The 26,005-nt window shown below is 37.3% G+C and overlaps 1 protein-coding gene across 4 annotated transcripts in view; it reads left to right on the top strand.

Annotated features, from left to right (window-relative positions):
• Mitofilin (inner membrane mitochondrial protein mitofilin) overlaps positions 1–22,203 on the top strand; it is a 37,265-nt gene extending 15,062 nt beyond the window's left edge. Inside the window, exons 11-16 of one of the 4 annotated variants that reach the window (XM_070299154.1) lie at positions 9,198–9,344; positions 11,584–11,687; positions 12,343–12,530; positions 17,694–17,889; positions 20,527–20,571; positions 20,795–22,203. In XM_070299154.1, the coding sequence (XP_070155255.1) occupies positions 9,198–9,344; positions 11,584–11,687; positions 12,343–12,530; positions 17,694–17,889; positions 20,527–20,556 (665 nt within the window). In that variant the 3' untranslated portion in view covers positions 20,557–20,571; positions 20,795–22,203. Of the gene's footprint in view, positions 1–9,197; positions 9,345–11,583; positions 11,688–12,342; positions 12,531–17,693; positions 17,890–18,398; positions 19,527–20,526; positions 20,572–20,794 lie in introns of those variants that run through there. The other 3 variants (XM_070299155.1, XM_070299156.1, XM_070299157.1) reach the window with 3 other exon arrangements.
• Positions 22,204–26,005: the final 3,802 nt, after the last annotated feature.

A 26,005-nucleotide genomic window follows, 5' to 3' on the forward strand; every position in this document is an offset into this window, starting at 1 on the left:
GAAGAGATGAATCGAACGTTTAATCGCAAGCGCGTTGACGTTTACGATTCCATATTTCCCCGATCGTACATGAACGGCGACGACGACGACCGCGACAAGAGTTGCAATTCCCTCGTAAATCAAACAAGCACGTGTTTTCTCCTCAGTGTCAAATGTCTCGAAATTAATAACGTAACAGATGGCGAGAAGTATGAACGTGCGGAAACGCGTAAAAGTTTTTCAAACGCGATCTAGAAAGGGATACGTTGGTAGAATATTGATAGGAAAACGCGTATCTATACGTCTATATGTGATAATTTACGCTGGAAGATAGATCTCTATTCCTTTTTTAAATATTAAAACAATTAATGATATTAAATATTACACATAATCGCGAAAATTCTATCAAAACTAAACTGTGGAATGATGAATGAATTTATCCCTTCAGGAATATTTTTGATGCATTTTTTTTTATAAATATCGATTTTTCCTTTCGTAAAATTGATGGCCGTCGTAAATATGTATTTGATCGGTATGCATGCGCATACCGATATCATGCGCGCGTGTTTTAATTAAATTCGCGCTTGAAATGCGTATACGTTTTTTTCATCTGTACTTTATGCCGGGTGATTTTCGCCCCGACTGAAAATGATTCGGCGAAACCGGGGAGAGAAAAGAAAATAAAATTAGGTTGTTGAGCTGATGTGTGTGAACTCCCACGTCGGCCCTTCTTCCTGCCCTTCTTTCTTCGACTGCGACTATGTCTACGAGAACCTCGCGCGGAAACATTCTACGGAAAAAAGGTACTCGTTTACGTGACGCTTGAGGCAATACGAGTAATGTGGAAGAAATATTACTACTTGACTCATGCGAAAAAATATTACTGACCGGGTACATTGACAAAGAACCGCTCTGCATTCCAAAAGCAGTCATAATCGTCTCGGATTATTTCGTTTCTAGATATTTATCATGATAGTTGGAGATAAAATAAACAGCGCGATAATATATCTTCGCACTTCTCCTCGAGAAAAGCATACGTTTAAAAAAAAAAAAAAATTAAGAATTACAATTTAAAAAAATGTTTTGTATAAAATTCTTTTGTAAATAGTTTTATCTTTGGCTTTAACAATTTTTTATAATAAATTCCTAAATTTTTAATTAAACACTACAAGTGTGTCAAATAGGATACGTCATTCGTCTTTTCGACGTGCGATGATCACTTTTCTGTATTAATTCGAGAGACTTTTTTTTGCACATCACCGTTGAGATACCGCTCCGGGATGTGGCTTAACCGTGTGTTTCTTGTACGTCGCCGTACGAGATGGAACGGGTAGCTTTCCCAAGAGCACTTCCTCTTTCTCCGTTTCTCTCGTGCCGCGTGTTTTCGGCGTCAGAATACGAGGGTAAAAAGAAAAGCGGTCGCACAGCTCTCGGTATCTCAGTCGATACTCAAGTACCACTATGGTTCGCTCGTATTTCAATGATCCTGCAGCAGATCGCTGCTGGTGCTGGATGCTCGTACCACTTTGAAACTGCACGACAGTGAAAATAAAGTCCGCGAGTTTCTGTAACGGCCACAAATAACAGGCGGCTGTTGGCGCGCGTCACTGAACCGATCGGATGCCGGAATTTCTCTTTGCGATAGAAAAACTTGTTTTTAATGAAAGAGAAGTACCTATATCGGCTATTGTCGATACTATCTATCGAGTCGTTGAGTTAGTCCAACTTGGCAAATTTTATAGAATGACGGATAAACATAACAAATGCTTCTACTTGAACCCGGCAACTAAAACTTTCCTCGATCGTCCTAATTTATATAGTCGCCCTTATGATAACAGAATTAAAAGGTTGAAGAGAGAGAAACGAAAATAGCTAATTTATCGAAATTGAAAACAGAGACTTCGATCTGTGACGCAATCAACAATTCTATTATCTCTCAATATCTTTAGCAGGGCTGATAATTAATTGAAATTATTTAACAACATTTGTTGTTCAATAATGTTTAATTATCAACTCTAATTACGCTATAGTATAATACTTTATATTCCAAATAGAGGATACGTCACAAGATAGCATAGCAATGTACAAGTGTTGATTGAATATATATTCGGTTATAATATTTGATTTATATAACGTTGATTCAATATATCGAATAATGTTGATTTTTAATATATTTCGATTTAATAGCAACCTATAAAAAAACGTCAGAGAAAGATATTACGGCTTACAATTGTAGGATCGGAATCAAAACTGGTAGTAGTGAAATCCAGTGAAATCAGTGCGAGCCGTCGTTGCTCTCTTTCAATCGTATATTTTTACAGACGCTTAAATAATCTGACTAACCGCGGGAGAATAGCGGGATGGGGCCTGTCGACAAGTGAAATCGAAAAATATCCGCAGTGCCGCAACGCCAAATTGATTGTCCCATATCGGCCAGAACTTGTTGTTCCGCGCGTGAGTGTATAAAGTATTGTTTATAAAAATATTTTTCGAAATGTCATTGCGAATCAGGGAATGGTATCGTAAAAATTTTACAGAGGAAAAGAATACGTTGAAGGAAGGAAGGACGCTGAGAATATTGCGAGCGACATTTCAAAATTTCGCATCAGTACGGAATGACGATTGTTAGATGTCAAACTATTGTATCCACTCATTTACTTCTCGTTTTTAAAGTCAGGATTTATATCTTAATAACCGGGAGATATATACGTATTATCAAATTTTTTTCTTTTTCAATAATTTCTTTTCCAAAACAGGTGTCTTAAAAATCTATAACGACAAGAAAATATTCTCCGAATCAAATTTTCGAAATTTCCCCCCTCGTTATCTGTATCGTTTTTAAAGTGTTATTAATTATTTTAATGCGATTAAAGCCTTAAATTAGAATCAATTAATTTTAAGCTCGTATGAAGTTAAGTGAAATGATCATGATTCTATTTTAATTTGATCGATAAAAAAAAAACTCGTCTATCATTAGAGCTTCCGTTGAATTTATGAATATCGTGTATCATCGGATATGGTTATTGTATGTATGTATATGTATATACTCGTTTCCTAATTACAATTAATTCACGTGTCGGACAATAAACCGTATCGTGCCGTACTGTGCATTCGCAGCGGCGATTAATTATCCTCGTCGTTGCCGTACGAAATTTCCCGACTAGAGCTTTACATTACGTGCCCGATCCCTAATCTAGAGATCTTTTTTTTTTTATTGAGCCTTGAACAAAAACCGATTTAATTATCCTAGCGCGAGAGCACCGATGGTGAAATTTTCGCGTTTGCGTGTCAACATCTGCGACATTTCACTTTATTCTCTTTTTACAGCACCGTTGACACTCTTTTTCGAAGCACACGTGCTTTTCTATACGTCTCGTTTTCAGAGAATCTCGTTTTTGGAAATTGTTATATATATAATTTGATCGTTGATTCAAATTAAATTGCATAATTATAATAATAGGATAGAGAAATGAGAATTAAAGTAATGAGTATTAAATGCAAAAGTTATCTTGTATTTAATTTTGAGATAAAATATTGAATTATACGTTAAAGCTTGGCCCTTGAAATACTACTGGTTCAATTTTGATATATTATCGTCGATTGATGCTAATTTCCATTTTAGAATGTAAATTCTACATCCATTTCATTTGGGAACATCAATTTGCATGTTGTGCGCGTGCAAATGGCATGGATAATCAAAAATTAATAGACAGCTCAATAAGTGCAAGGAATATGTGGCATGGAATTAATGTAAATAGTCACTGCATTCTAGAATTTAACGAATAATGCGAGTGAGGAACTATTTGCAAGTCGATTAAATAGGCCGTCCTTTACGTCGACCGCGTCGTTGCGGCTTGGAAATTTCATTCCGGCAAAGTTTGCGCGGATGCTTATCCCGATATGTTTTATCGCTTTTATCTCGGTAACCAAGTTAGCGTTCTGGCTATCGGCTTCATATGTCTTCTAAAAAAAAATATAAAAAACACAGTTTAAAATAATTTGCTTAACTAGAATTTCGAGGATCTTGCGCACGAAGATAAGAGAGAAAAGGTGGCCACACATCGTGAATATTGTACTATTTAGGCTGATGCCATATCATGTACGAAGGCTTGACGCAATCGGGTTGACGTTGCTAAAAAATCGCTGCTGGGGATGATCTTATTTCGCGATTAAAAAAAGAGCCCAGTCTATTCTAATATTGTGAAAAATTGATAATTTTTTAGGAATTTTTTTTTTTTAACGATATTAGAAAAATTGATTTTTTTTTTAGCGTTTTGCATATGATTTTATCGATGTTTAAACAATGCGTCAGTATTTTTAAATATTGATAATCATCTTTTTTACGTTCATTACGAGTCTCAAGATATTCATTTATATCAACTTTGAAAACAGTGTTTTGAGAAAAATGGTTAATGTTTTGCAGGTCCATTTAAAGACCCGCGCGTTATTCTATTTAGAGTTTTATAATCCTGTCAATTCTGCGACTTTTTAAATAAAATTTAAAAGACATATTCTTCATATTTATACATCATATATTAATATATTATATAATCGATTTTTGTGACTCTCTAAAGTAGACCGGGCCTTTAAACTCGACCTTTCCTGCTCGCCGCCGATCCGGAGATAAGTATCTTCGTGGGAGAAAGAGTTTGTCGCCCGTTTTACATGTACAGTTAGTTGTCAGTAGGTTGTTCAGCTTCAGTATCGTGGCACAGTGGGCGTTATCTCTGATAGGGAAAATCGTGTCGACAACGGAGAGGGGAGACGAGATTGTGCAATCCATCCTTTTGTCGTGCGTCGACCGCATCGTTACGCTCGCCAATGCGAGAGAGCGTTTGGAAAACACGGTTGTAGAAAGGACGAAGAGCAACAGAGAAGGATAAAAGCGGGACGAGGCCTCTCGAAACTCTATCGCGCAGCTCTCGGAGCGTAAAATGTCACGTGGCCTGACGACCCTTGGCAATCTTCCGAAAGAAGAGAGAAAGAGAGAGATAGAGAAAGATCGTCCGAACTCGCGTTCAAATATGAACCGACAAATATGGCCGCGAAAATTCTCGCGACAATAATACAAACGTTTGTGCTTTCTCCGCGTATCGATTAGCCGGAATTTAAAACCGAGAGAGAGAGAGAGAGAGAGAGAGGGGGGAGGAACAAGACGGCAGTATGTGACCTGGCGCGGTGCCATCGGATAACGTAGAGAATTTTTTGCGATAAGTGGCGGTGAGCGTGTAAATGATTATTGGATGGAAAAGTTAGGAAAATATGACGATGCGCGAAACGATCGCTAATTTCCCTCAAGATCGTGTAAAGATATCTCGGGGGAATATTTTAAATGTATATCTTCGTACACATTTTGTATAATTAAATTTAACATTGATAATTTTTACAACTTTAACCTCGCGTGCATACCAATCAATCACTGTATGGTAAATAATATATAGTATGTATTTATGTTTTAATAGCGGAAAGCCGCTAACGCGATGTACAAAAATCGATATGTACGAGATAGCCGGGAGATAAACAAATCATCTAGTGCAGTCCCTCTATATATGTATGTACATACGGTAATCATATTTACCGGGATGAAATTTAGAACACCGATGATTGACTCGAACCACTTACACTTGTTTACATATCGCTATTACATATTGTAACTGTATTCTTTTATGTTTACCTTTCTGCTTTCGAAGAGCATCGCGAGAAAAGTTTCTGCTACGATTTTTTTTTTTTTTTTTTTACGAAAACAGCACATAATGGAAATAATTCCGATAGAATAGAATGGAACTTCATTCATCCGAGTGACGATACGAATGCCGGCGGCGGCATACTCGGATAAGCTAGTAATTATCCGGAATAATTGGATGCGTTCGGAAGTTGGATAGTTCTCGCAGATTTAGCGAGAACTTTCCGCGACGACATCCAGACTCAGCCATCGTGGACGGCTTCGTCCATGTAATGTGTAACGCGATTTCGTCCGTGGTGAAGAGGGCAGGCAGGGTGATGGCAGGGAGGGTGGCGCGCGAGATGAAGTGGATCCGGCTGGAAACAGTTCCGAGAGCCCTTCGACCCTTTTCGTTTTCCGCATCGATGCCCGCGAGAGAGATCATCCCGAGCTTGAGAATCAGCCGCGAAAGGTATATTGCGGTGGAGAGGACGAGAACGGAGGGAAGAGAGAGAGAGAGAGAGAAAGAGAGAGAGGGGCGGGAGGGATTGGATGAGAAGGAAAAAAAAAACAGATTCAAGATATATGTTGCGTGGGCAATCGGCTTGACATTTTGGCTTTAAAGGGCACTTAAAGTCGTCGGCAAAATCGATGCGTCTCGCCCATGCAACATGGAATTTGATGCGGTGTGAAAAGAGAGAAAGAGCACTTTGGGTAGACATTAATTTGTATCGATCGTTTTGCGAAAAGATACGACTGAAAAGCCGATAGTCTGTAAAATATAGCTCTTTCTCTTTATCACTATAATCTATAGCATTTTACATTTTAATAGATAAAGTTAACTAATCTCTCTCTCTCTCTTGCTTTTGATTATATATATATATATATATATATATGTGTATGTATATGATATAGTGGGCATTGTGAGTTAAGTAGAATTTGAATATCTCGAGATCAAATATTGGAAATGCATGTGCAACTCGCTGTTTTATTACGAATTTGCATATTTATCCGCAAGATATCAGATAATTGGAAAAATTCAAATATTAAATTCTTTTTCCTTATGTCAGATTATGTGCTGGCATTTTGGTAGATGGTCATATGAATGACATCGAGTGCAAGTAGATCATCATATTCGAAGTCTTATAATTTCGTCAATTTTGTTGAATTTTTCAATAAAATTTGAGACGTATTCTTTAGACATCATATTGTCAGAAAATATAAAAAGATCGACTTTTTGATCCTCTAGAGTAAACTGGGCTCTTAATAGATTAATTGAAAAGGGTTCGCCTCGGATATACTGGATCGCAATGGCAGGATATTTGCGGCGTAATCCGCGAGGCGCTAGCTTATGTGGCGAAATTAATAATAAGATCTACTCTTCCCCTTTTTTTCCCAAAACGCGCCTCACGAAGGATTAATTTAATTGCGAAGGAAATCGCGCGTGAGTTGTGCGCTCGAGTTTATTGCCAGAATTATTGTCGGAGAAATGATGATATTGCCGCGGCGGCGAATTACGGCTCGGTTATTCGAACCTGAATCTGGGCGAGTAATTTCAGGTTGGAGATAACGGCTGACTAAGCCTCCGCGGGGTTTTTTTTTTTGCCCCCCCCTTCTCGAACGTATTATGGATATTTTATGAAAGCGCGATAATGATATTTGGACGACAAAAGAGTGTGCGTAATTCGCCGGTGGCGAATGAAATTGCAGGTGAGGGTGGAGAATCCCCGCGTTATTGCGAGAGATTAATCGCGCGTGTTCTCGAAACTGGTTCGTGCTTTCGAAAGCGATTGTCGTTATAAAGAATGATATTGCAATTATTCTGGTCTGAATAAGTCTGAACGGAACGATAATATTTACGATGGATCTTCAAGATAGACTTATACAGAGAATAAAAATCGTGTCGCAAGTCCAGGATTAAACTTATCGACCTATTTTTGTCAAAACTTCACTTCACAAATCAAAGTGAAAAATGATTGAGGTCTCGTACGCGAGAGATGTGACGTCGCCTTGAATGGAAATGCGGCTCGTCTGTGTGACATGAGAGAAAACAGGCTGCCGGGGAAAGCCACACGTAAAATCTCCGATCCAGCGGAGTAATTTTCCTTAGACAAGATCACTCCGTAAATCCTTGCCGGATTGATACGCGTAATAAATCACTAGTTGGATGGAGATAGGAGGAGGAGAGACGAGGTCGAGAAAATCCCGAGATCGCTAGATAGATCTCGTCTTTCTTCTCCGGCGACGTTAACATCTTTCTCACGACTGTAGCCCGATTTGCAGTTCATCAAATCGCGAATTCCGTTGTCGATCGGATCGAACAGATGGATCATCGCACGTTTCGCTGTCGATCAAATTCCGATTATCTCCGACGATAATTTAAATTTAACGCATTCACTCGCGCCATTCAAATAAACAAACGCACAATCGGAAGATTATTGCTATTTAATTGACCCGCACAGCATGTACATTCAAACAATATTTCCGCGACCCGATTCGTATGAAAACATTTACGACGATTTGTTACGCCGTATTTCTCGCTCGCTAAACGGACTTTTAATCCGACCGTATTGACAATGAAGTTGCTTTATTACGCGTTGCTTTATTTCGACGCTATCGTCGCCAGTTTTTATAAATCCGTGCCGGTCATACGTGTGTATTTGCAGGTATGTTTGTGCGCGCTTATAAAATATACATTATAAAATACGAAAATGAATAAATGATAAAACTTTATCGCAGCTTTAATGTTTCGATAAATAACGCGAGTGATTTACGCAGTTTGCATTCAAGTTTTATTGTTTGTTTTCAAATGGAATTATATATGTAATAACGGACGGCTTTTCGAGAACACGCAGAACTTTCTCGTCAGGCCTTCGTTTCGTTACGCAACGTAATCGGAATTTTCGCGCGACGAACGTTTTTGTCGAAAAATTTGGCCGCGTCACTGAATATGTGCAAAATGTTGGCCATGTCACTGTAACACGACAACGATATCCCGGAGGATTCACGAATGAGCGAGTCTCTCGCAATGTCGGCGCAAATTAAATTAGACAACTGAATTTTACGAATCGATATTTCTCTTCTGACAATAACATTTTTTTTTTCTCTCTTTTTGGACAACTTTTCGACTGATGTCCAACGGGCTACAATTCAACAACGATGGAATTAATACCACGATAACGTCACATTTTATCGCATGTATTAATTTAATAGCGATACGTGTTGCAATAAATTGTTGTATTCTCATATTATATTTTTATCGAGCAATATTTAAATCTCTAGCACGTAATAACTTTTGAATGTAAATCTTGTTAGTTATCTCCCTCTCTCTCTTTCTCGGTAATTTATGATCGTAAAAATGTAAAATTATGTTAACGAAGAGAAGCGAGGGCGATTTTCGCTATTATTAACATAAGCTTTTTTTTTCTTTTGGAGTCTATTAATATAACTATTTGAATCTTTAACGATAGTCAAGGAGATTTTCTTATGGTTCACATTAAATCGATCGCATAGAATTTTTATCAGAATCTCGAAAATAGAAATATTTTTGTTTCAGCTCGGATAGAAGAGGAAAAAGGTGCGTCAAATGCACAGATCCTTTGGTCGGCCTGTCAAGCCTTGGCTAGAGCAATGAAAACCGCGTCACCGAATTTGACGATCAGACCATTGGAACCTGAAATTAAGGCTGTCTCCAAAGCAGCATGTAAGTGTCTTAATTAATTAATAGGGTATCTACTTTACGGAAAAATACGGAAAACTTGGGATTTTCAGAGACTCTTTTGTGTCTAGAAGAAATCAGGGACTTCTCATGGAATTTTATTGAGATTCTGAATAATTAAATAAAATTTTTTTCTTTCATAATTTTGCTTTTGTATTGTAAACAGTAATAAGCCAAGTTGTGAGATAATTATGCGTTTAAAATATATTATAAATACACATCTGTCTTTCTGTTTATATATTCAATGTTTTTTAACAAAATATTGAATATGCATATATATTCTTTATTGTAATTTTTAGTGATAAAAAATGAAAATGTATTATGCAAGCGAAAAATGTTTACCTCACGAAAGCTATTCAGTTTTTTCAGTATATTTTAGAATGTACTTGAAACTTAAGCGATTTTGGGTTTTTCCTTCTCATAAATGAAATTTATTAGAAAACACATATATATACAATAAAAAATCTTATGTTAGAAAATTTCATCATAAAATCTTTAAAATATTCTATCAGAAGTTTTGAACAAAAATATAGATTAGATAATTTTCAGAGAATTTTTTTTACAACATTTGAGTAGGTACTCTGATTAATGAAAAATTCGAATCCATTTTGCTATTTCATTAACATTTTTTAATATTAATGATTTATGTTAAACATCTTAGCGCATTAAGAAAGCGTGTGATTTACATGCGCATCGAATAAAGAAAGAAAGCTTACGTCATAAACAAAGAGATAGCGCGATAGACTTTTAAAGTAATATCGCACGGCAGATATTCGCACGGTTCGCATTGCGTACAAAATACAGCGAGTACCTTCTAAAGTAGCGCGAGAAACTTGGAGAATGGAGTGCGAACTTTACTGTTGTAACTTCGGAGTAGTTTCCTGCATTACGTTCGCTCATAATTATTATTACTTGCTTTCACATACATTATTATTACTATATACGCGAACAAAGTATGTAGTTAATTCAGCAAATATCGGGCCGAATTAATTAAATCTACAACGCATCGCGTGAAATATCGCGTATTACGTTACGTGTCTCTGAAACATTAAATACGAGAGTATTATATATCTGCAAAATATATACAGTCTGTATTTATAAGCAAATAAAAATTTAACACGCATATATACATACATATTTTCTGCGTGAACATCTTTACAACAGTCGAGCAATTTATTTGGATCTCAAGTCAGTGCTTATTTATCTCCTTTATACTATATATTATTTTATTTTGATATTACAAAACATTATTAAACGGGATTTCGAAATGGGAGATGAGGTTTCTGTGTGTTCCCATCCCTTTAATTTTTTTTTTTGATATGTTATTTGAAACAGCGTTTGAGATTCATATTTTTTCATATTTTCTTTTTGATACTTTTCCCATAAATGTATTTTGATTACCGACAATGAGAGAGAACATCTCGCTCGTCGCGATTTAAATGCTTTCGATTTGAAATACGAACGCCATCTCGGAATCTCGCAACGTCAATTTTTCCGGATACTGCTCTTTCACAAAAATACGGCATTAATTTGATTTGAATTCGACAAAGAATGTTAATCCGGCGAACGGTTTTTCTTTCGTACGGGACCGCACGCATTTTAATCGCCGTCCAGCAATTCGCGCTCGTTTCTGCTGGCATGAATCGCCGAGTCGACTATTAAAGGCTGGAACAATAGGGACGACGACGACGACGGAATCTGGTACACGAACGTATGCGAGTCGAGCGGATAGAGCGGAACGAGAGACTCGGCATAGCAGAAGAGAGATCCAGTCGAAGATTTACGGCTTAATCGGAAGCGAGCGTTCATATATATATATATATATAAAGAGAGAGAGAGAGAGAGAGAACCCTAGGATTGGGTATTTCAAAGAGCTCGTGTCGGTCTGATAGAGTGCCGCGCACTTGGTGTTCATTAATTATGCCTCTACCGCGAGCGCTTAATTGCGCGAAGTGTCTATAAATTTTTGGTTGACCGCGCGCTTTAACGCGTTTTAATTCTTTCCATCAGAGAGATGGTCTGCGTAATTTCGATTTTTACGTGCACACGAAAAGTGAGAATTCTAATTGTTAATTAAAATTCGGATGCTTTATCAAGTTACTTAAAGACGAAAATTACGTTAATTGGGATTTCAATTAATTAAGTAAATTGAGAGAGAGAGAGAGAGCTGCCGGTGGAGCCGATGAAAGCACTGATTCACTTTCCTCGTTTCCTTTGATTCTAGCGAAGGAAGATCCTCTGGTGTGCGCCGCTATCCAGAGCATTCCCGAGGAAGCGGCCAAGAGAGGAGTATTCCCGGAGGATGTCCTTCGCGAGAGATTCCTCAAGGTAATTATTGCGTTCCTGCTATTTTTTAACGCAGTGTATTTACTCCTTGAAAAAAATATGGAAAACCTGAAATTCTCAGGGATTTCTTTTGCGCCTCGAAAAATCAGGAACTCTCATGGAATTTTATTGGGACCCGGGGAATTTAAAAAAATATTCTATCTTTGATATTTTTGCTCTCATATTATAAACAGTTGGCAAAAACCAAGTGAATTATATATTTTTAAGATATATTATAAATATATATCTCGCGTTGTTTATATACATATATTCAATGTCGTAACAAAATATTGAAGATGCAATACATATTCTTTATTGTAATTTTTAGTGATAAAAAAATGAAAATCTTATTGCAAATGAAAGATGTTTATCTTACGAAAGCTATTCAATTTTTTTTAGTACACTTGTAAATCTAGTACTTGGAATTTAAATGATTCTGCGTATGTTTTCTTCGTCTGAGAAAAAAGCATTAAAAAATTTATTTTAGAATGTTGCATCAAAAAATATTTAAAATATTCTTTTTACCTGAAATTTTGAACAAAAATATTTACTTGAAACATAAGGGAATTTTGAGTAGACACCTTTGATATAGAATTCTTGTGTATGATCGATAGGTTTAATTTCTCAAGGTCCATTCGCTCTCATTATGTGTTGCTAGGTAGAAAGTGTGGCTAGAAGATTAGCTATGGTGCCTGAGGAAGGTGCAGCACTGCCTATATACCTTCTTAGCTATCTTCAAAGTTTCCTGATCATTAAAACGGCCAACCCAATCCCGAAGAAGGAGCTCGAAGACGAACCAATCGATGTAAACTCTTTGAATACATACGATATCCTTCAACGTGCCAGGTAAGATCGCTATTTATTTGTCGAAAATTCCCATACATTATTCCCATGACGATTATTTCTACAGGATCGAATCTTATTGGAAAGTTTGAAATTGTATTGATCGGGAATTAAATACAATCCGCGAAATTTCTTTACGCATATGTACTTTGCTTGATCTCCATAAAAATTAATTGCCTGCATTATTTTTACAAATTTTGAATTCTATGATATCCCTCTCGAAATTTTACGGTATACAATGACAGCGCGAAATTGTTGATGCTCGAGAACGGTGTTTGTCGTAGCTGTCAACTTGAATGCGCTTTTATTGTACTCGAGCACCAATTTCGCACGTCACGCAAGGCCCTTCGTCTCCCTCTTTCTCCATCCGCTCTGATCCCGGTCCTCGTGACCCTATAAATTATCCTTACGAGATTCTAAGGACCGGAGAGAGAGAGAACGCGGCCAGCTATCAATGTAGCGACAAAGACGAAAAAACCTACCGCACAATATCCGTCACGTATACTCTGACAAAGAACACTGCCATTTACTACTCGTCAGGTTATCCCTAGTGAAATCCGGTAGACGGCCATTTTGCCGATTTATCCCTTCGTTTTTCTCGTGCCAGCGGCTCATTTAGTTTTCCAGCCCTTGCTGAAGGCATACTCGATTTATGAGAAATGCTAAATAAGGATAAGCATCGTATATCCCGAGTGTTACATGAGAGATGTTGAAAAAATTTTTTTTTTATAAAAGATACATGCATATCCCGTAATGAGACATTTATTGCACGCATAATTACACATTTTATTGTTTGAAAATATTCAAACATTTATATTAAAAATGTGTGTATAAAAAGCGAAGCGTCGTACCATTTTTAAATTCACTGAAGAAAATCCGTCGTTAAAGTTTTATTCCGACGATAGAATACCTTCTATAGCTCCAAGGGGGAATATACAATAGTTTCGCGGCACGTAGCGCGACGGCGTTGGTTTCTTCGCGTTCAAAAATTTGCGAAAGTGGTGGCTTGTGGATCACCGCGAAAGATAGTTTTTACATACTTAAAAGCACTTTCCCGGCCGTTGATTTTGCACCCCGCGGCCTTTTTTTCGCTGAAACGAAGGATGTGAGATATCGAGTGTCGGCCGCGAAAGAGAAGTAGACCACTCTGCTCCCCATCCCCCTTCGCAAAAATAGACATTCTCGGCACATACGAATTTACGCTCCCTTGGCTATTCGCCACGAATCGTTATCTCTCTTTCTCTTTCACGGCTTACAAATTAAAAATATATTATTTAGGATATTTTTCGTGCAGATGGATTGCGAGGCGTTTCCGCACGGAAATGTCAAAGTTTATCATCGAAATATAATTTTGCGAGGTACACGTCTCGAATAATCTTTCTCGGATAGTCTCTCCTCGTTTGCTTCTAATCGTAATTTGTGAAATTTAAATGTAACTTAATGATTCGACTGTTTAATTAGTACGTAAGAGATTGTTGAATAACACGTAACACGTATCTCGATGTAATTCCGTAATTACGGAAACTGGTATACTCGTGCTCCTTTAATTAAAACAATGTCGCGCGCGATGCAATTTGAAATTATATTTTTCTCTTGTCGAAAACATCCGAGTGGCATCTTGATGAATACTTAACTCTTAAAGGTCACATATATGGATCATTTTGATTCTACCGATATTTTTACAATAGAATATCCCGAAAGTGTAAATGAATAAAAAAAAAAATGTTTAAAATTTATTTTTGAAATAATAAAATTTTTTTATTATTTATTTTTTAATTTTTCTTGCTTAACACGATCATTTTCTATAGAAATGTCAAGAAATATATATAAATTTCTGTAGATTTTTGCACTTTGAGATAGTTGGGAAAAAAAAACTACGACGATACATCGTAACCCATATGTGATCAGAGCAAGAAAAATGTATAATCCACAAGGGTTAATTATTTTAACGATTCTCATTTTTTTTTGGACATTCAGAATCTCATGCAAGAGAAACACGATATCGCAACTGATGTACTTTACGGATGATTTGACAGGTGATATGTTTTATCAGCCGAAGAACAGATGTCAGATTGGGTAGTTGGTCGAAATAAGTTACACCGCGGACTTTGTAATTGGCGATATGTGCAATGTATAACTTATATAGGTAGTTGAACGCGACACGTTCGCCACTGTCCATGAACGAATATGTGTAAGCCAAAGTGCGGTGGAGCCTTCTGAATTTTTAATTTCGAGGCGCACTGCGGTATGCGCACATACACGCATACACACATGTATATCCTCTTTCAATGCCCGCGGATGAAACTCTCGGACTCTCAAGAGTTTTGCACCGCAGCGTATAGTCAATATATCACGCGCGTAGATATACCTTGAAAAGATTTCTCGGAGATTTAAGAGGAGGAACCATTGTCTCACTCGGCAAATGAATATTTAATCGTCGAGATGGATGCACTCTAAAATTTGACCCCTCGACTTTATATGCGCATTTATTAATCGCGAACACGTACGATATATACATATATATATAGTTGCGTTATGAAAATGTAGTTGGGTTCGTGTTACTTGTAAATTGTGCTAATGGCCTATTTATTTTCGCTCATTAAATTTTTTAATTGTTTCAATGAGGAGTAAATAAATTTACGAGAGAATAGAATAATTCTCTTCTCCTTGTATTACTTCAAACTTTGTCAAATTATCCTCTTCGAATTTATCTCATTCCTATAATGATCGACAAATGGAATATCAATGTTCGCTGTTTGCGCGAATTAATTTTATTGCTGAATCAGTAAATATCGGACAGCGAATTGGCCTGTAACATTTATTTCAAGAAGCCGTTTCCATTATCGAGAGAGAAGCTTGAGGTTCTTCAATATTTTATTTTAACGGATATATTCAATAACAAGAGAACTTTTCTTTTACAATACTGAGGGATTACTCGAGGGTAATCAATCAAATTGTACGAAAAACTCTTTAGCTAATGATGCCATTTCTTGGATAATCAAAGATCGATTTTCTTAAAAGCAACAAATTAGAAAGACATAGATTTCTGGCGTATTTGTTAATTATCGTTTGCATCTGACAAGGTGTTTACTCCTGGAAAAATATGGAAAACCTGGAATTCTTAAGGATTTTTTTGAGTAGAGTCCCTTCTAATTGAAATTAAAAATTAAAAACATTAAATTTTTTTTTTATATATTTATTAGGATATATTTTATAAGATGTCCTTAAAAATCATATATTTAATTTATAATCCACATAAAAAATTTTAAGGTAATTAAAAATTTTTTAATTCTCTCTAATAGAGAACGAAAGAAAAAAAGATCTTTCCTAAGGGAAAATGAACTTGAAATAGATTGAAAAACTTGTAGATACAAAAACGAAAGTGCTAAATCATTTCTCGCCTCGTGTGATAGTTTGATCAAAATTATTACGAGAAGTCCGTATTACGATCGGATTGATTGATCGGTATGAAGAAAGCTGAATTTACCCGCGATCTTATACGGCAAGAACACGTGTAAGAAAAGGGTAGGATTTTCTTAACGGAGGATTGCTCGGTGCAGGACGAAGACTAACAATAAGCGAGAAAGTTGCGGTGCGATATCATTGAATATGAAATCCGAAGGCAAGAAGAAGAGTGTGCGAGTGCTTCGAATTTGGCCACTATGTGAACTGTTACGTAGAAGGATTGATTTTATAAGAGACGGGGCGGAGAGATAAACATTCTGTACCACGTTTTATTCCACGTTTCGCGGTATTCCTTGTAATGAAAAAGTAGACAGACGGTGCATTTTTCGGACATATTGTTCGCGGCTTGTTAATCTACGTATTTTCTTTGAAAACAGCGTGATGCAGTCTCGGTATGCAATTGGACGTTTTCGAAAAAGGGCGGTAATTAACAATGATCAGCGAATTGGAAAATATGTGAATTGCATGCTTAATTTAATATAAGATTTTAATTTGCGTATTAATTATATTAATAATTTTTATTTTTTTTTCATTAATTATTATTGCTCCGTTGATTATTTTTAATGTGATTCTAATTAAATACAGTCTTTAGTTACAGTATTTAATTTAAATGTATACATTCAGTTATTTCTTTATACGTATAATAGTTATTATAAAAAAATATTTCCAGTAAAAGTTATTTTGTTTAATGTTTAAGAGGATCTACTATATAATGACAAACGAAAATGTCCATGACAGTTTTTATTAGAGATATTTTGTTTTTTCCGCTCATGACTAAAAGCAACACAAATGATAATATTTTATTGAAAATCTCACTTTATTGCACACTATTGAATTTATCATAAATACTTTACAAGATTGCAACAAAATGGATCTATTATTCCATTTAAACAAATAAAACTACAAAAATAAATAGATCGTATAAAAGAAGGAATACTTTTTAATTAAAATATCGTTCATCCGTTTGAAAATCCTCTCGCATTACTTGGAAAATACCGGTCATTTCTTTCTCTTCTCGTACTCTCTATCCGTAAGCCGAGATACAACATTAATCTCTCTTTACTGCATCGGATCGAGAGACTCGATGTACTCGTGGTACGCTCGGCGTAAAGTTTTCAATCGACGTTATCCTGCGCGCGGTTTCCCTTGAAGGTTCGTGTTTCCGCGCGCCCAGAGAAGGACGATATCCGTTGGTTATCGCTAATTTAATTCTAAGTTTGTGAATAAATGTCTCGAATGGTTCGTGGAAGGCGTTTCCTCTCGGAAGAGGGTCGTCGCGGCTTCCGGCTATGTGTTCGATGTCGCCAACTATTTCTCTGCCACGAGTACCTTTCGCCAGACTATCGCGCGCGCGGTCTCTTCGGTATTTCTCGAAAAGCGATGGAAAGGGAGGGTTGAGGGAGACGGTACATTCTCACGAAACAAAGTGGCCAACATCCGTCGAATAATCATAGAGAAATTTGATCGGACGAATCTTCTCCCGCGCCGATTGTTTCCCGCAAATAGCGGATTTCCATTGTCCGCCAAGCATTTCATTATACGATGAAATTAACAAAACGATATAAATTTATTTAGACAGAGAGAGAGAGAGAGAGAGAGAGGTGAAGCCTGTTCAAAATATATCCAAAATCTTATATTCGAAAACCGCCATCGTTATTTGTTTTTATCTTAAACATTTCGAGCCTCGATTATTTGTTTTAGATATTGGTTAGATCGCGGCGATTTCAAGATGACTCTGAGATACATGAATCTGCTCAAGGGTGCGCCGAGAAACATCGCCAGAGACTGGATGAATGAGACCAGGATTCTGCTGGAGACGCAGCAGGCGATCAACACCCTGCTGGCGTACGCAGGTGCGATTGGTCTCGTGTATCTCGGCGCTGGAGATTCGCCCAAGGTCAGTGCACTAAGTTACGTAATCCCTTAAACAAGCGGCGCGATTAGATACGCGCTGAGAAATGCGTGTTTCCGGTGATTAATAGCCGGCCTGAATATCTATCTCACTGTTTCTATCTCTCTCCATCTTTCTCGATAACGATAGCTCGCTTATTAAAGGACATGTTTCCCTATAGCGAATAGCTTCTGCACATAGTGATCTCCCGATAGCAATTGCAGCCCGAACAAGATTGATTATATTTATTTGTCACCGAGACATTTATTTATTGCGCGCACGTAGTTGAGCAGAATTTATCTTTTTTCAGCCAAAAATTTATTAGCTATATTTTTTTCTTAAAAAACGCTCTTTTATTATATGTATATCGCTTAATTTATTCGATGCTACTTTGATGCTTCTTTCGACGCCTTTGTTATCTGCATATAAGAGCACCTTGGTTGCTTATTGTAATTTGGAAGCGGATCCGTGAGCGTCCCTTTACGTTCTTTGCGGCGTTGTTCGAATTGTTCCAGCAGAAGTAAAGGCGGACAGAGAACCACAGAAGAGAGACTGTCCCGAACCACACACACGAGGCAATGTCTATAGAGGAACGGGGCGGGGGTGACAGAGGAGAATAGGGAGAGACAGATGGCACTGACGACGAACTGAAGGGAAACGAGAACGGAAGGATGAACGCGGGGAGAAATCGCTGCCAGCCTTGTATAGTCACAGAAATGTCTTTTCTAGCAATTAAAATAGGAATATATATATATATATATATATATATATATATATATATATATTGTGTGCCGAGAGAGGCAATGCAGACAGTGAAACGCTTTTCTTTGCCAGTCCTCGAGGACTCCCATCCTTTTACGGAAATGTACTTTCGCGCGCTTTGAATTTTTCAATGAGATTCAAATCTTATGTATGAAACGTACGCGAAGATTTTAAATACTTATCGGATATACAGATTTCGAGCGAGCTGTTGAACGGAATACGAACGTTGAAGTGAATACGAATTCATTTATCTGATAATATATTTTGCTTCGATAAATACTTTTTTGTCTGATTATATATATATAAAAAAAAATCTACTTCCTTTATATTGATCGAGAGAAGAATATAAAGAAAAAGTTTATTTTTATTTTTGCGTATCACTATTCCACCCAACAGCTCGAATCGTGTATGATGAGAGTACAGAAAGTTACCGAATACAGTGTAAATATCGAACACGATCGTGCTTCTAAAGAGACGGCGGTATAAGAAAGCATTGAAGCGCGTCCCACATTTATGACAACGTGAAAAAAAAAAAAAAGTCCCGGATGTTTTTAAATTATCATTTCCGTGTTTAATCATGCCTGTTTCTTCGATAATCACGTTCGATGACGGCGGGCGTGTTTTGAGCTTTCCTGATCCATCATCCACCCATCTATCTATCTATCCATCCATCCATCGATCTCGAGAGAGTACCTTTTACTTTATAACCGGATATTACTCTCCCCCGCACCGAACTCCCGTCGCGAATCACATCGATCGTTCGCGTGCCGTTACCTCGTCTTTCGCCTCTCACAAGAAAACCCTTCGCGATTTTGCACGGGACGGGGAAGCGTGCTAGGAATCATTGTAAAAATTTGAAATAAAGCTGTTTCGTGACGTAACGAGCGTGTCGTGTTGATTGATCCGCGAGGCAACTTTCCATCGTTTTTAACCTTTCCAAATAGCTAAAACATATATCGTATAGTATATTCTTTCGGAAGAATTTTGTTTAGAACGTTTTAATTTGTTCACAGGGGTGCAAATTGCCACCAATTAAACTTTCAATTTAAATAGATTTAACAAGTGCAATATTTTTGATATATTAATAACATTTTTTTTTCTTTTTCTCTATTAATATCGAATTTCTGTCTTTTACTTCAAAATAATATTTTTCTTTTCTTTCAAATCGGGCGATTACAGTTAAAATTATAAGCGATTAAATTTTCAAAATGCATGTGACATTAATAAATGGATAAAATTGAATAGATGCTAGTCGAGCATTCAGAGAAATATTTTACTTATTATTTTAGAAACGGATTAACGTGTATTTAGTTTATAAACGGATCCTTCGAATTTTTTCTTAGCGAAGAAAGGCAACGGCATTATTCGTCTGAAGTAGCGAACGATGTTAAAAGAGATCAGTATCGAATCGTTTGCTTTCGCGAACAATGAGGTAAGCTTGAGGAAAGAGCCGTAAATGGCTCCGAAATAACGTCGGAGCCGCTTGCCGGTTTATGGAAACGTCGTTGGCCACTATTATGTCGCTCGTAATTAGTCGTCTGACGCTCTAAATAGGTCATCGCGTACCCTATGCAAGTATATTCTCTAGGAAATTCGAAGATGGATCTAAAATATAATGATGAACAATCTTGTTCGCTGCAAACGTTCGATTTTCGCCGAATGATACTTTTTTTTGTTGTTGTTGAGAAAGAGTAAACAATGAATTCGTTTTAACTTTTTTTAATTGTTCAGCAACATTGCAATTCCCGTATTGATTCAAACTTAGAAACTCTCATTTGTTTGCACTAAATTCTGAATGCGATTTTTTAAAAAATACGATTGTTATGATATTAATATCAGATAATAATGCAATGTGATAATTTAATTTGATTACCAATTTAGATCGAACGTGATCAGCGTGATCAACGATGACCATTTACGAGATAAGTATGTATATATAATATATTTATTTTTTCGTGATAATATAATACTCAATAATCTGTTTTCACGACGGCGACGTTCATTAAAAATACTCTGACGTAGCTGAAAAATTTTTTGCTACTCGGAATACTGAAAATTTCGTAAAGTTTCTCTATCGCAAAGTGTTTAGCGTCCCCGCAGAGAATATTGTACATATATCTTTTATGATATAAATAATAATTCTCTGGAGGTTTTGGGTTGCGGTAGAGAGGGATCGGTGACCGAATGAGCAAGGATAATTGCGTTAACTAACCAACGACGCGCTAATGGCACTCGGTGGAAGAACACAACGGCTTGGAGCTTCGTTAGAGAATGTGACGAAGTGAAACAAGATAGAAACTCTATGACACGAGGTCTCATATATGGAATAAAGAAGGAGCGTTAAAAACGTGATAGTTAATTAATTTGTATATCTAAACTTTATCGGAGATCGCTATCTTTTTTTTTTATTTATGCGCAATTTAAATTTACGAAGAATAATAATAAAAAATAGTGTACGTTAAGGAGGAATAAAAATCTCATGCGCCCTAAAACCACCGTACCTCGTATACAAGCGTGATTTCCCTTCTCGCTGGGCATTATATGCGAATTTAGAGAGACCCGGTGTGTGCCTTTGGGTCCTCCTATCCCAGAGGGATATAAGAGTTGTATATAGAGTTGTTTTGCCGCGGCAAGTAAAGATCTCTGAGGGAAGGGGATCGAGGAGTCGGATAAAATATCGCGTAAAGACGACGAGGGACCGCGCTAATTGGGAACGTTAATGACACTCGCGGCCGCTCCACTTTAATCTAATAACGGGTAATCCGCATTGTAAAGGAATAACCATCCCGCTTGTCCCTCGGGCAACGCCGATCTGTCGCGGGGGAAAAAAAGATTTATGCCCAGGTAAAACGACGCGGTCGAATGAACGCTCCTACGGACGTATCGTCGCGCGACACAAAGCGCGTTTCAATTAAATCGTTCGACGTATAAAGACGCGATGCAGTGTTCTTTACGTTGTAAATTTTTCATTCGGTATGCAGAAAAATCATCGGCGGATTCGTACAATTTCTCTATGTGTCGCGACGAACTTGATTCAATAAATGGATTAAAACGCCTCCGGGCACGGTGATTCCGCGATTCGAACCGATGACATTTATTTCGCGAATACAAATACAATACATTTACTCGCCAAACGTATATTTATCCTTTCGTTTTCATCATGTGTCGAATTTGAATTATTGATGAACTATTTCGTCACTAGCGCAGACACGTGGAAATTGAGATTCGAGATGCCAGATCTCTAAGATTAAGATGAACATTAGGCCGATGTATATCGGTGCGCTGATACCAATTTCAAATCAGTTTACTCCCAATCCGCGTACTCACGATAATAGCCACGCTTGTAATGCCACCGCGTCGAATTCGATGCGAGTTTAATCCATGTCGGGCGCTTCCGTGCGTCGACAACAAACGCATTGACATTTATAATCGGTCCTGGTCGGCCGTCGATCCAGTCCGAATTAGGAATTTACTTACTGCCAGGCTCCAACGATTGTTTCGGCTTCGACCGGCGCCGCCGGAAAATGCCAGAAGGCGCATAGAAATCATCGCAGTGACGATGATTTGATGTAAATGATAATACTAAATACTTTTAATGTAAATTAATAAATCTTTACATAAATGTTAGATTTTGTATGCGACGACAACTCATTTATTCAGCGTAAAATTTAGGCAAAATATCGCATACACAAATATTCAGCGCGGGATTTATATTATAATATAATACATATGTGTTTTAAATATATTTTTCGGGGCAATAACAAATCAGTTGATACCCAGCCTTGATGTTTACGGGCATATAGCGCGTTAGTACGCGCTATATTAACATTGTATTGTACCATATATAAGAAAGGCCAAATACCTTCGTGTGACAACAATTCGATATAAACGATAGTTTGTTTATATGGAATTGTTGTCACATGAATGAATCTCTCAAGTATTACGTCATTTCTGCTTTTAATCGCACATTTATCCGTAAGAAATTGTTCGACGTTCCACGTAGTGACAGATACCTCCGTCGGGCGCAGGAATGCGACGATGACAAATCGAAATAACAACGACGCAATTTCACGGTGGCACGACGTTGTGTCGAGAGACGCGCGTCATAATATATCGTCTAAGGAATAATTACTGTAGCGGAAGGAGATCCGCTAGCGCAGGAGAGGCGTCTCTCGTTGTCGAACGGACCGTCTGGAATTCCTGGATCGAGGTCCAAGGCGAAGCGTCCATTCTGCGGATGCCAAAGTGGACGTGCACCGAGTACCAGGGTGAGTACATGAAAGCGCGCGCGCCCTCGACGATTCCTCGAGGGGGATGTATATAGTTTGCGGCAGAGCGAATGTACCGATCCGTAAAGTAATAAAGGATATGCTGCGGAACACGCTGCGGAAAATGCACACGCGCGCGATCATTGCGGGACATGATCCCGGACGTGTAAAAGCACCGCAACGCGACAGCACGGAGGTGCGAAATTCGCGTGGGAAGGAGAGATGCGGAAACATCGGATTTACGGAAATCGATGGTACGAGAGAGATTGATGGAATCTTATTATTGCGCGACAGCTTAGTCTTTTAGGAAAGTATATTTTATTTTATTTAACAGCTCTTTATTTTATTAACATCTTATAATAAAATAAAGAGATAATTAAGAGATATTTTAATCTTTATATACGTACACAAAAGGGTGGATATTATGTAAAACATAGGAGTAGAAGTAAAATTTGAAACGTCGAATAAGCTCTCCACGACTTATTATATTTAAGGTAGAACTTTATGAAAAAATTTTGAACATTTTATATAACAAATATATATATTTCTTTTTGAAAATATAATTCTTGAGATAAAATAAAAATAATACTAACATATGATTAAATAAAACTATCTGAGAAAACATATATATAAAAATTGTTACATAGTGTTATTATAATATCGTTAAATATATATTCTAAAATTAATCATTGCCTCTTATTAACTACACGCTGTGTCACTAATAAAAATTTATTTCGAAGCATCTCGTTCTCCCTCTTTTTCTCGCACAACGTGTTGTTGCATCTCACGATAGGAAATCGCGCGTGTCGCCGTTGTTACCTTTACGCGTGATGTGCCTTAATAATCGATATATAATACACGCTCGAATCTGGAATTTGTCCGAATTGGCGATCGCGTTTTTGCAAAGGCGTAATTGAAAAATCCGAGTGCAAGCGAGAATCCGATAGTTTTATCGCGGCGCGTTTCTGCATTTCCCGACTGTGAATTTCAAGCGGAATGGAAACAGGAATTTTTTCCGTCGGCGAAATCTGATCAACGTCGACGAGGAGACGCTCGTTTCGGGATGTATCGCGAAACTGTTCCTCTCTCCTTGGCAGAATTAAAACAATTGGCGGTCAGGTCAACAGCGTTGATCATTTGGCGGAAAGCGATTATCATTAATTAATTGCCCCCAACTTTCTTTCCCCCTTCTTCCGTCCCTCGACCCCGCGACTCATCGAGAAGCGACAGCAGGGTAGCGATTAAACTAATTTTACCAACGTTGAATATGAATGTCATGAATTATTCGATGTTCTTCGCAATTATTAATCGACAGCGCGCGTCGAACGCGACTTTTTCGAAAGTCGCCGAGCGCGACGAGATTAATTAATCCCCTTTTGTTTCTGATTTGCGCGAAAAACGCGGGAACAAAGAAGTCTCTCCTGTGTCCATTGTTAAAAAGAAATAAAATAATGCTTACATCACTAAAAGGCCATTCGCTTTGTACAAAATCGCATCGTTTTTTTTTATTCTTTTTTTCATGCCGTCAGCGTTTTGACAGGTACTGAGCGACGTGAAACACATCGCGTAACGACACGTGTGTACGTACTACGATGTTTTCTCGTTTGACACTGAAAAAGTCAAAGTTGATTCCCGGGCTTTGTTTCGAAGTATTTATCGAGGTTCTCGTTTTACTTTTGCACGAGTTTTCGCCGAATGTGCGTTTCGCAAAAGGAAGGCGGCGCTCCTGCGGAACCGGGGGCGTAAAATAGTCGATCGAATCCAAATAACATTGTTTACAACATGAAGATGTGCCATTGTATATTTCGGGGACGCATGTCGTAGACTACACACTGTCTTCTCGCTACAATTCTCCTTTGTTCCTCCATTACATCGGAATACAAATGTAGGATATATATATATATATATATATATATATATATATATATATGCGTGATATGCGGATACTGTGTCATAATTATTTTAGCTAACAACCTCGAATTTGCGTCATTGCAATTCATAGGTGGCAAGTACGAGAATAGGAATGTGTGAGGGTACTAGAAGTACCTTGATTAATCTGAACAAATTATCGTGGTATAAAAGCGAGCGCGATTAAACGAAATAACGTCGACAATAAAATATTAAGCTCTTTTTATAGCTTCTGTCGAGGATGCTAAATTATATACGTGATATACGAGATAGGAAAACACTTCGACACGTGAGAGTCGACAATTCTTTAATTTAGCAACATTGTGAAATTTCAAAGACACTGATTATTGCTGCGGAGTGTTTTCTTTTATTATACCAGTGAATAAAATTAAATGCAATGTTGCCAAAAGTAGTTCTACGTAGATTGTGTGACATTTTTATGTATGTAGGAAAATTATGTTTAATTTTATTTATATGACGATATTTTTTCATTTCAAGAGAGTTAAATTTAAAAAGTGTATCATACATTATATCAACGTCGCATAAAATATATCCGCATTTCTTCCACGAGTTTCTAAATCTCTCTCTTAATGTGCAGTAAGAAGAGAGCAATTTATTTTTATGAGGCAAATTTACCTTTGCGTATTTATTTTATGATCTCCACTCTATGTTTTATATAACATATACATTAAAGTATTTATCTAAGTTTCTAAAGAAATAATAAAATATCAACCTTCTTTCCCCTTCCCCCCTCTCGTCAGCCGAGGTTTATTTATTTATTTTTTTTATATCTCTCCCTCTTTCTCTTTCTCTCTCGAAATATCCGTAAATTAACTCAATTGACATAATGCGAACGGAGATGTCGATTTTTATCGCTAGACAGACCGCGGGATTTTCTATCGCAATAAATTTCCGCGATTTAAGATCAACGATCGTTTTACTCGGATTGGGCAGGTTGCCACGGAGGGATGCATAATTTCCGCCAGCTAAAAGCGGAAATATTAGCATATTTATTGAACGTCCGTCGGTCGGTCATCGCCGAGATCAGTTTTCGATGGAGTGGACGTTCCGTAAAGAACTAATAATTTATTTTAACGATTCTGAGAGAGGATCTCGTTCTGAAGAATACGCGTTGTGAAAAGCGATTTGTCACTCTCGAAATTCTGCACTTTCCCATTGTAACT

Source organism: Polyergus mexicanus, unplaced genomic scaffold (assembly GCF_030449975.1).
Source record: "Polyergus mexicanus isolate NDT 795.1 unplaced genomic scaffold, iyPolMexi1.0 SCAF_7, whole genome shotgun sequence".
In the NCBI taxonomy this organism is placed as follows: Eukaryota; Metazoa; Arthropoda; class Insecta; order Hymenoptera; family Formicidae; genus Polyergus; species Polyergus mexicanus.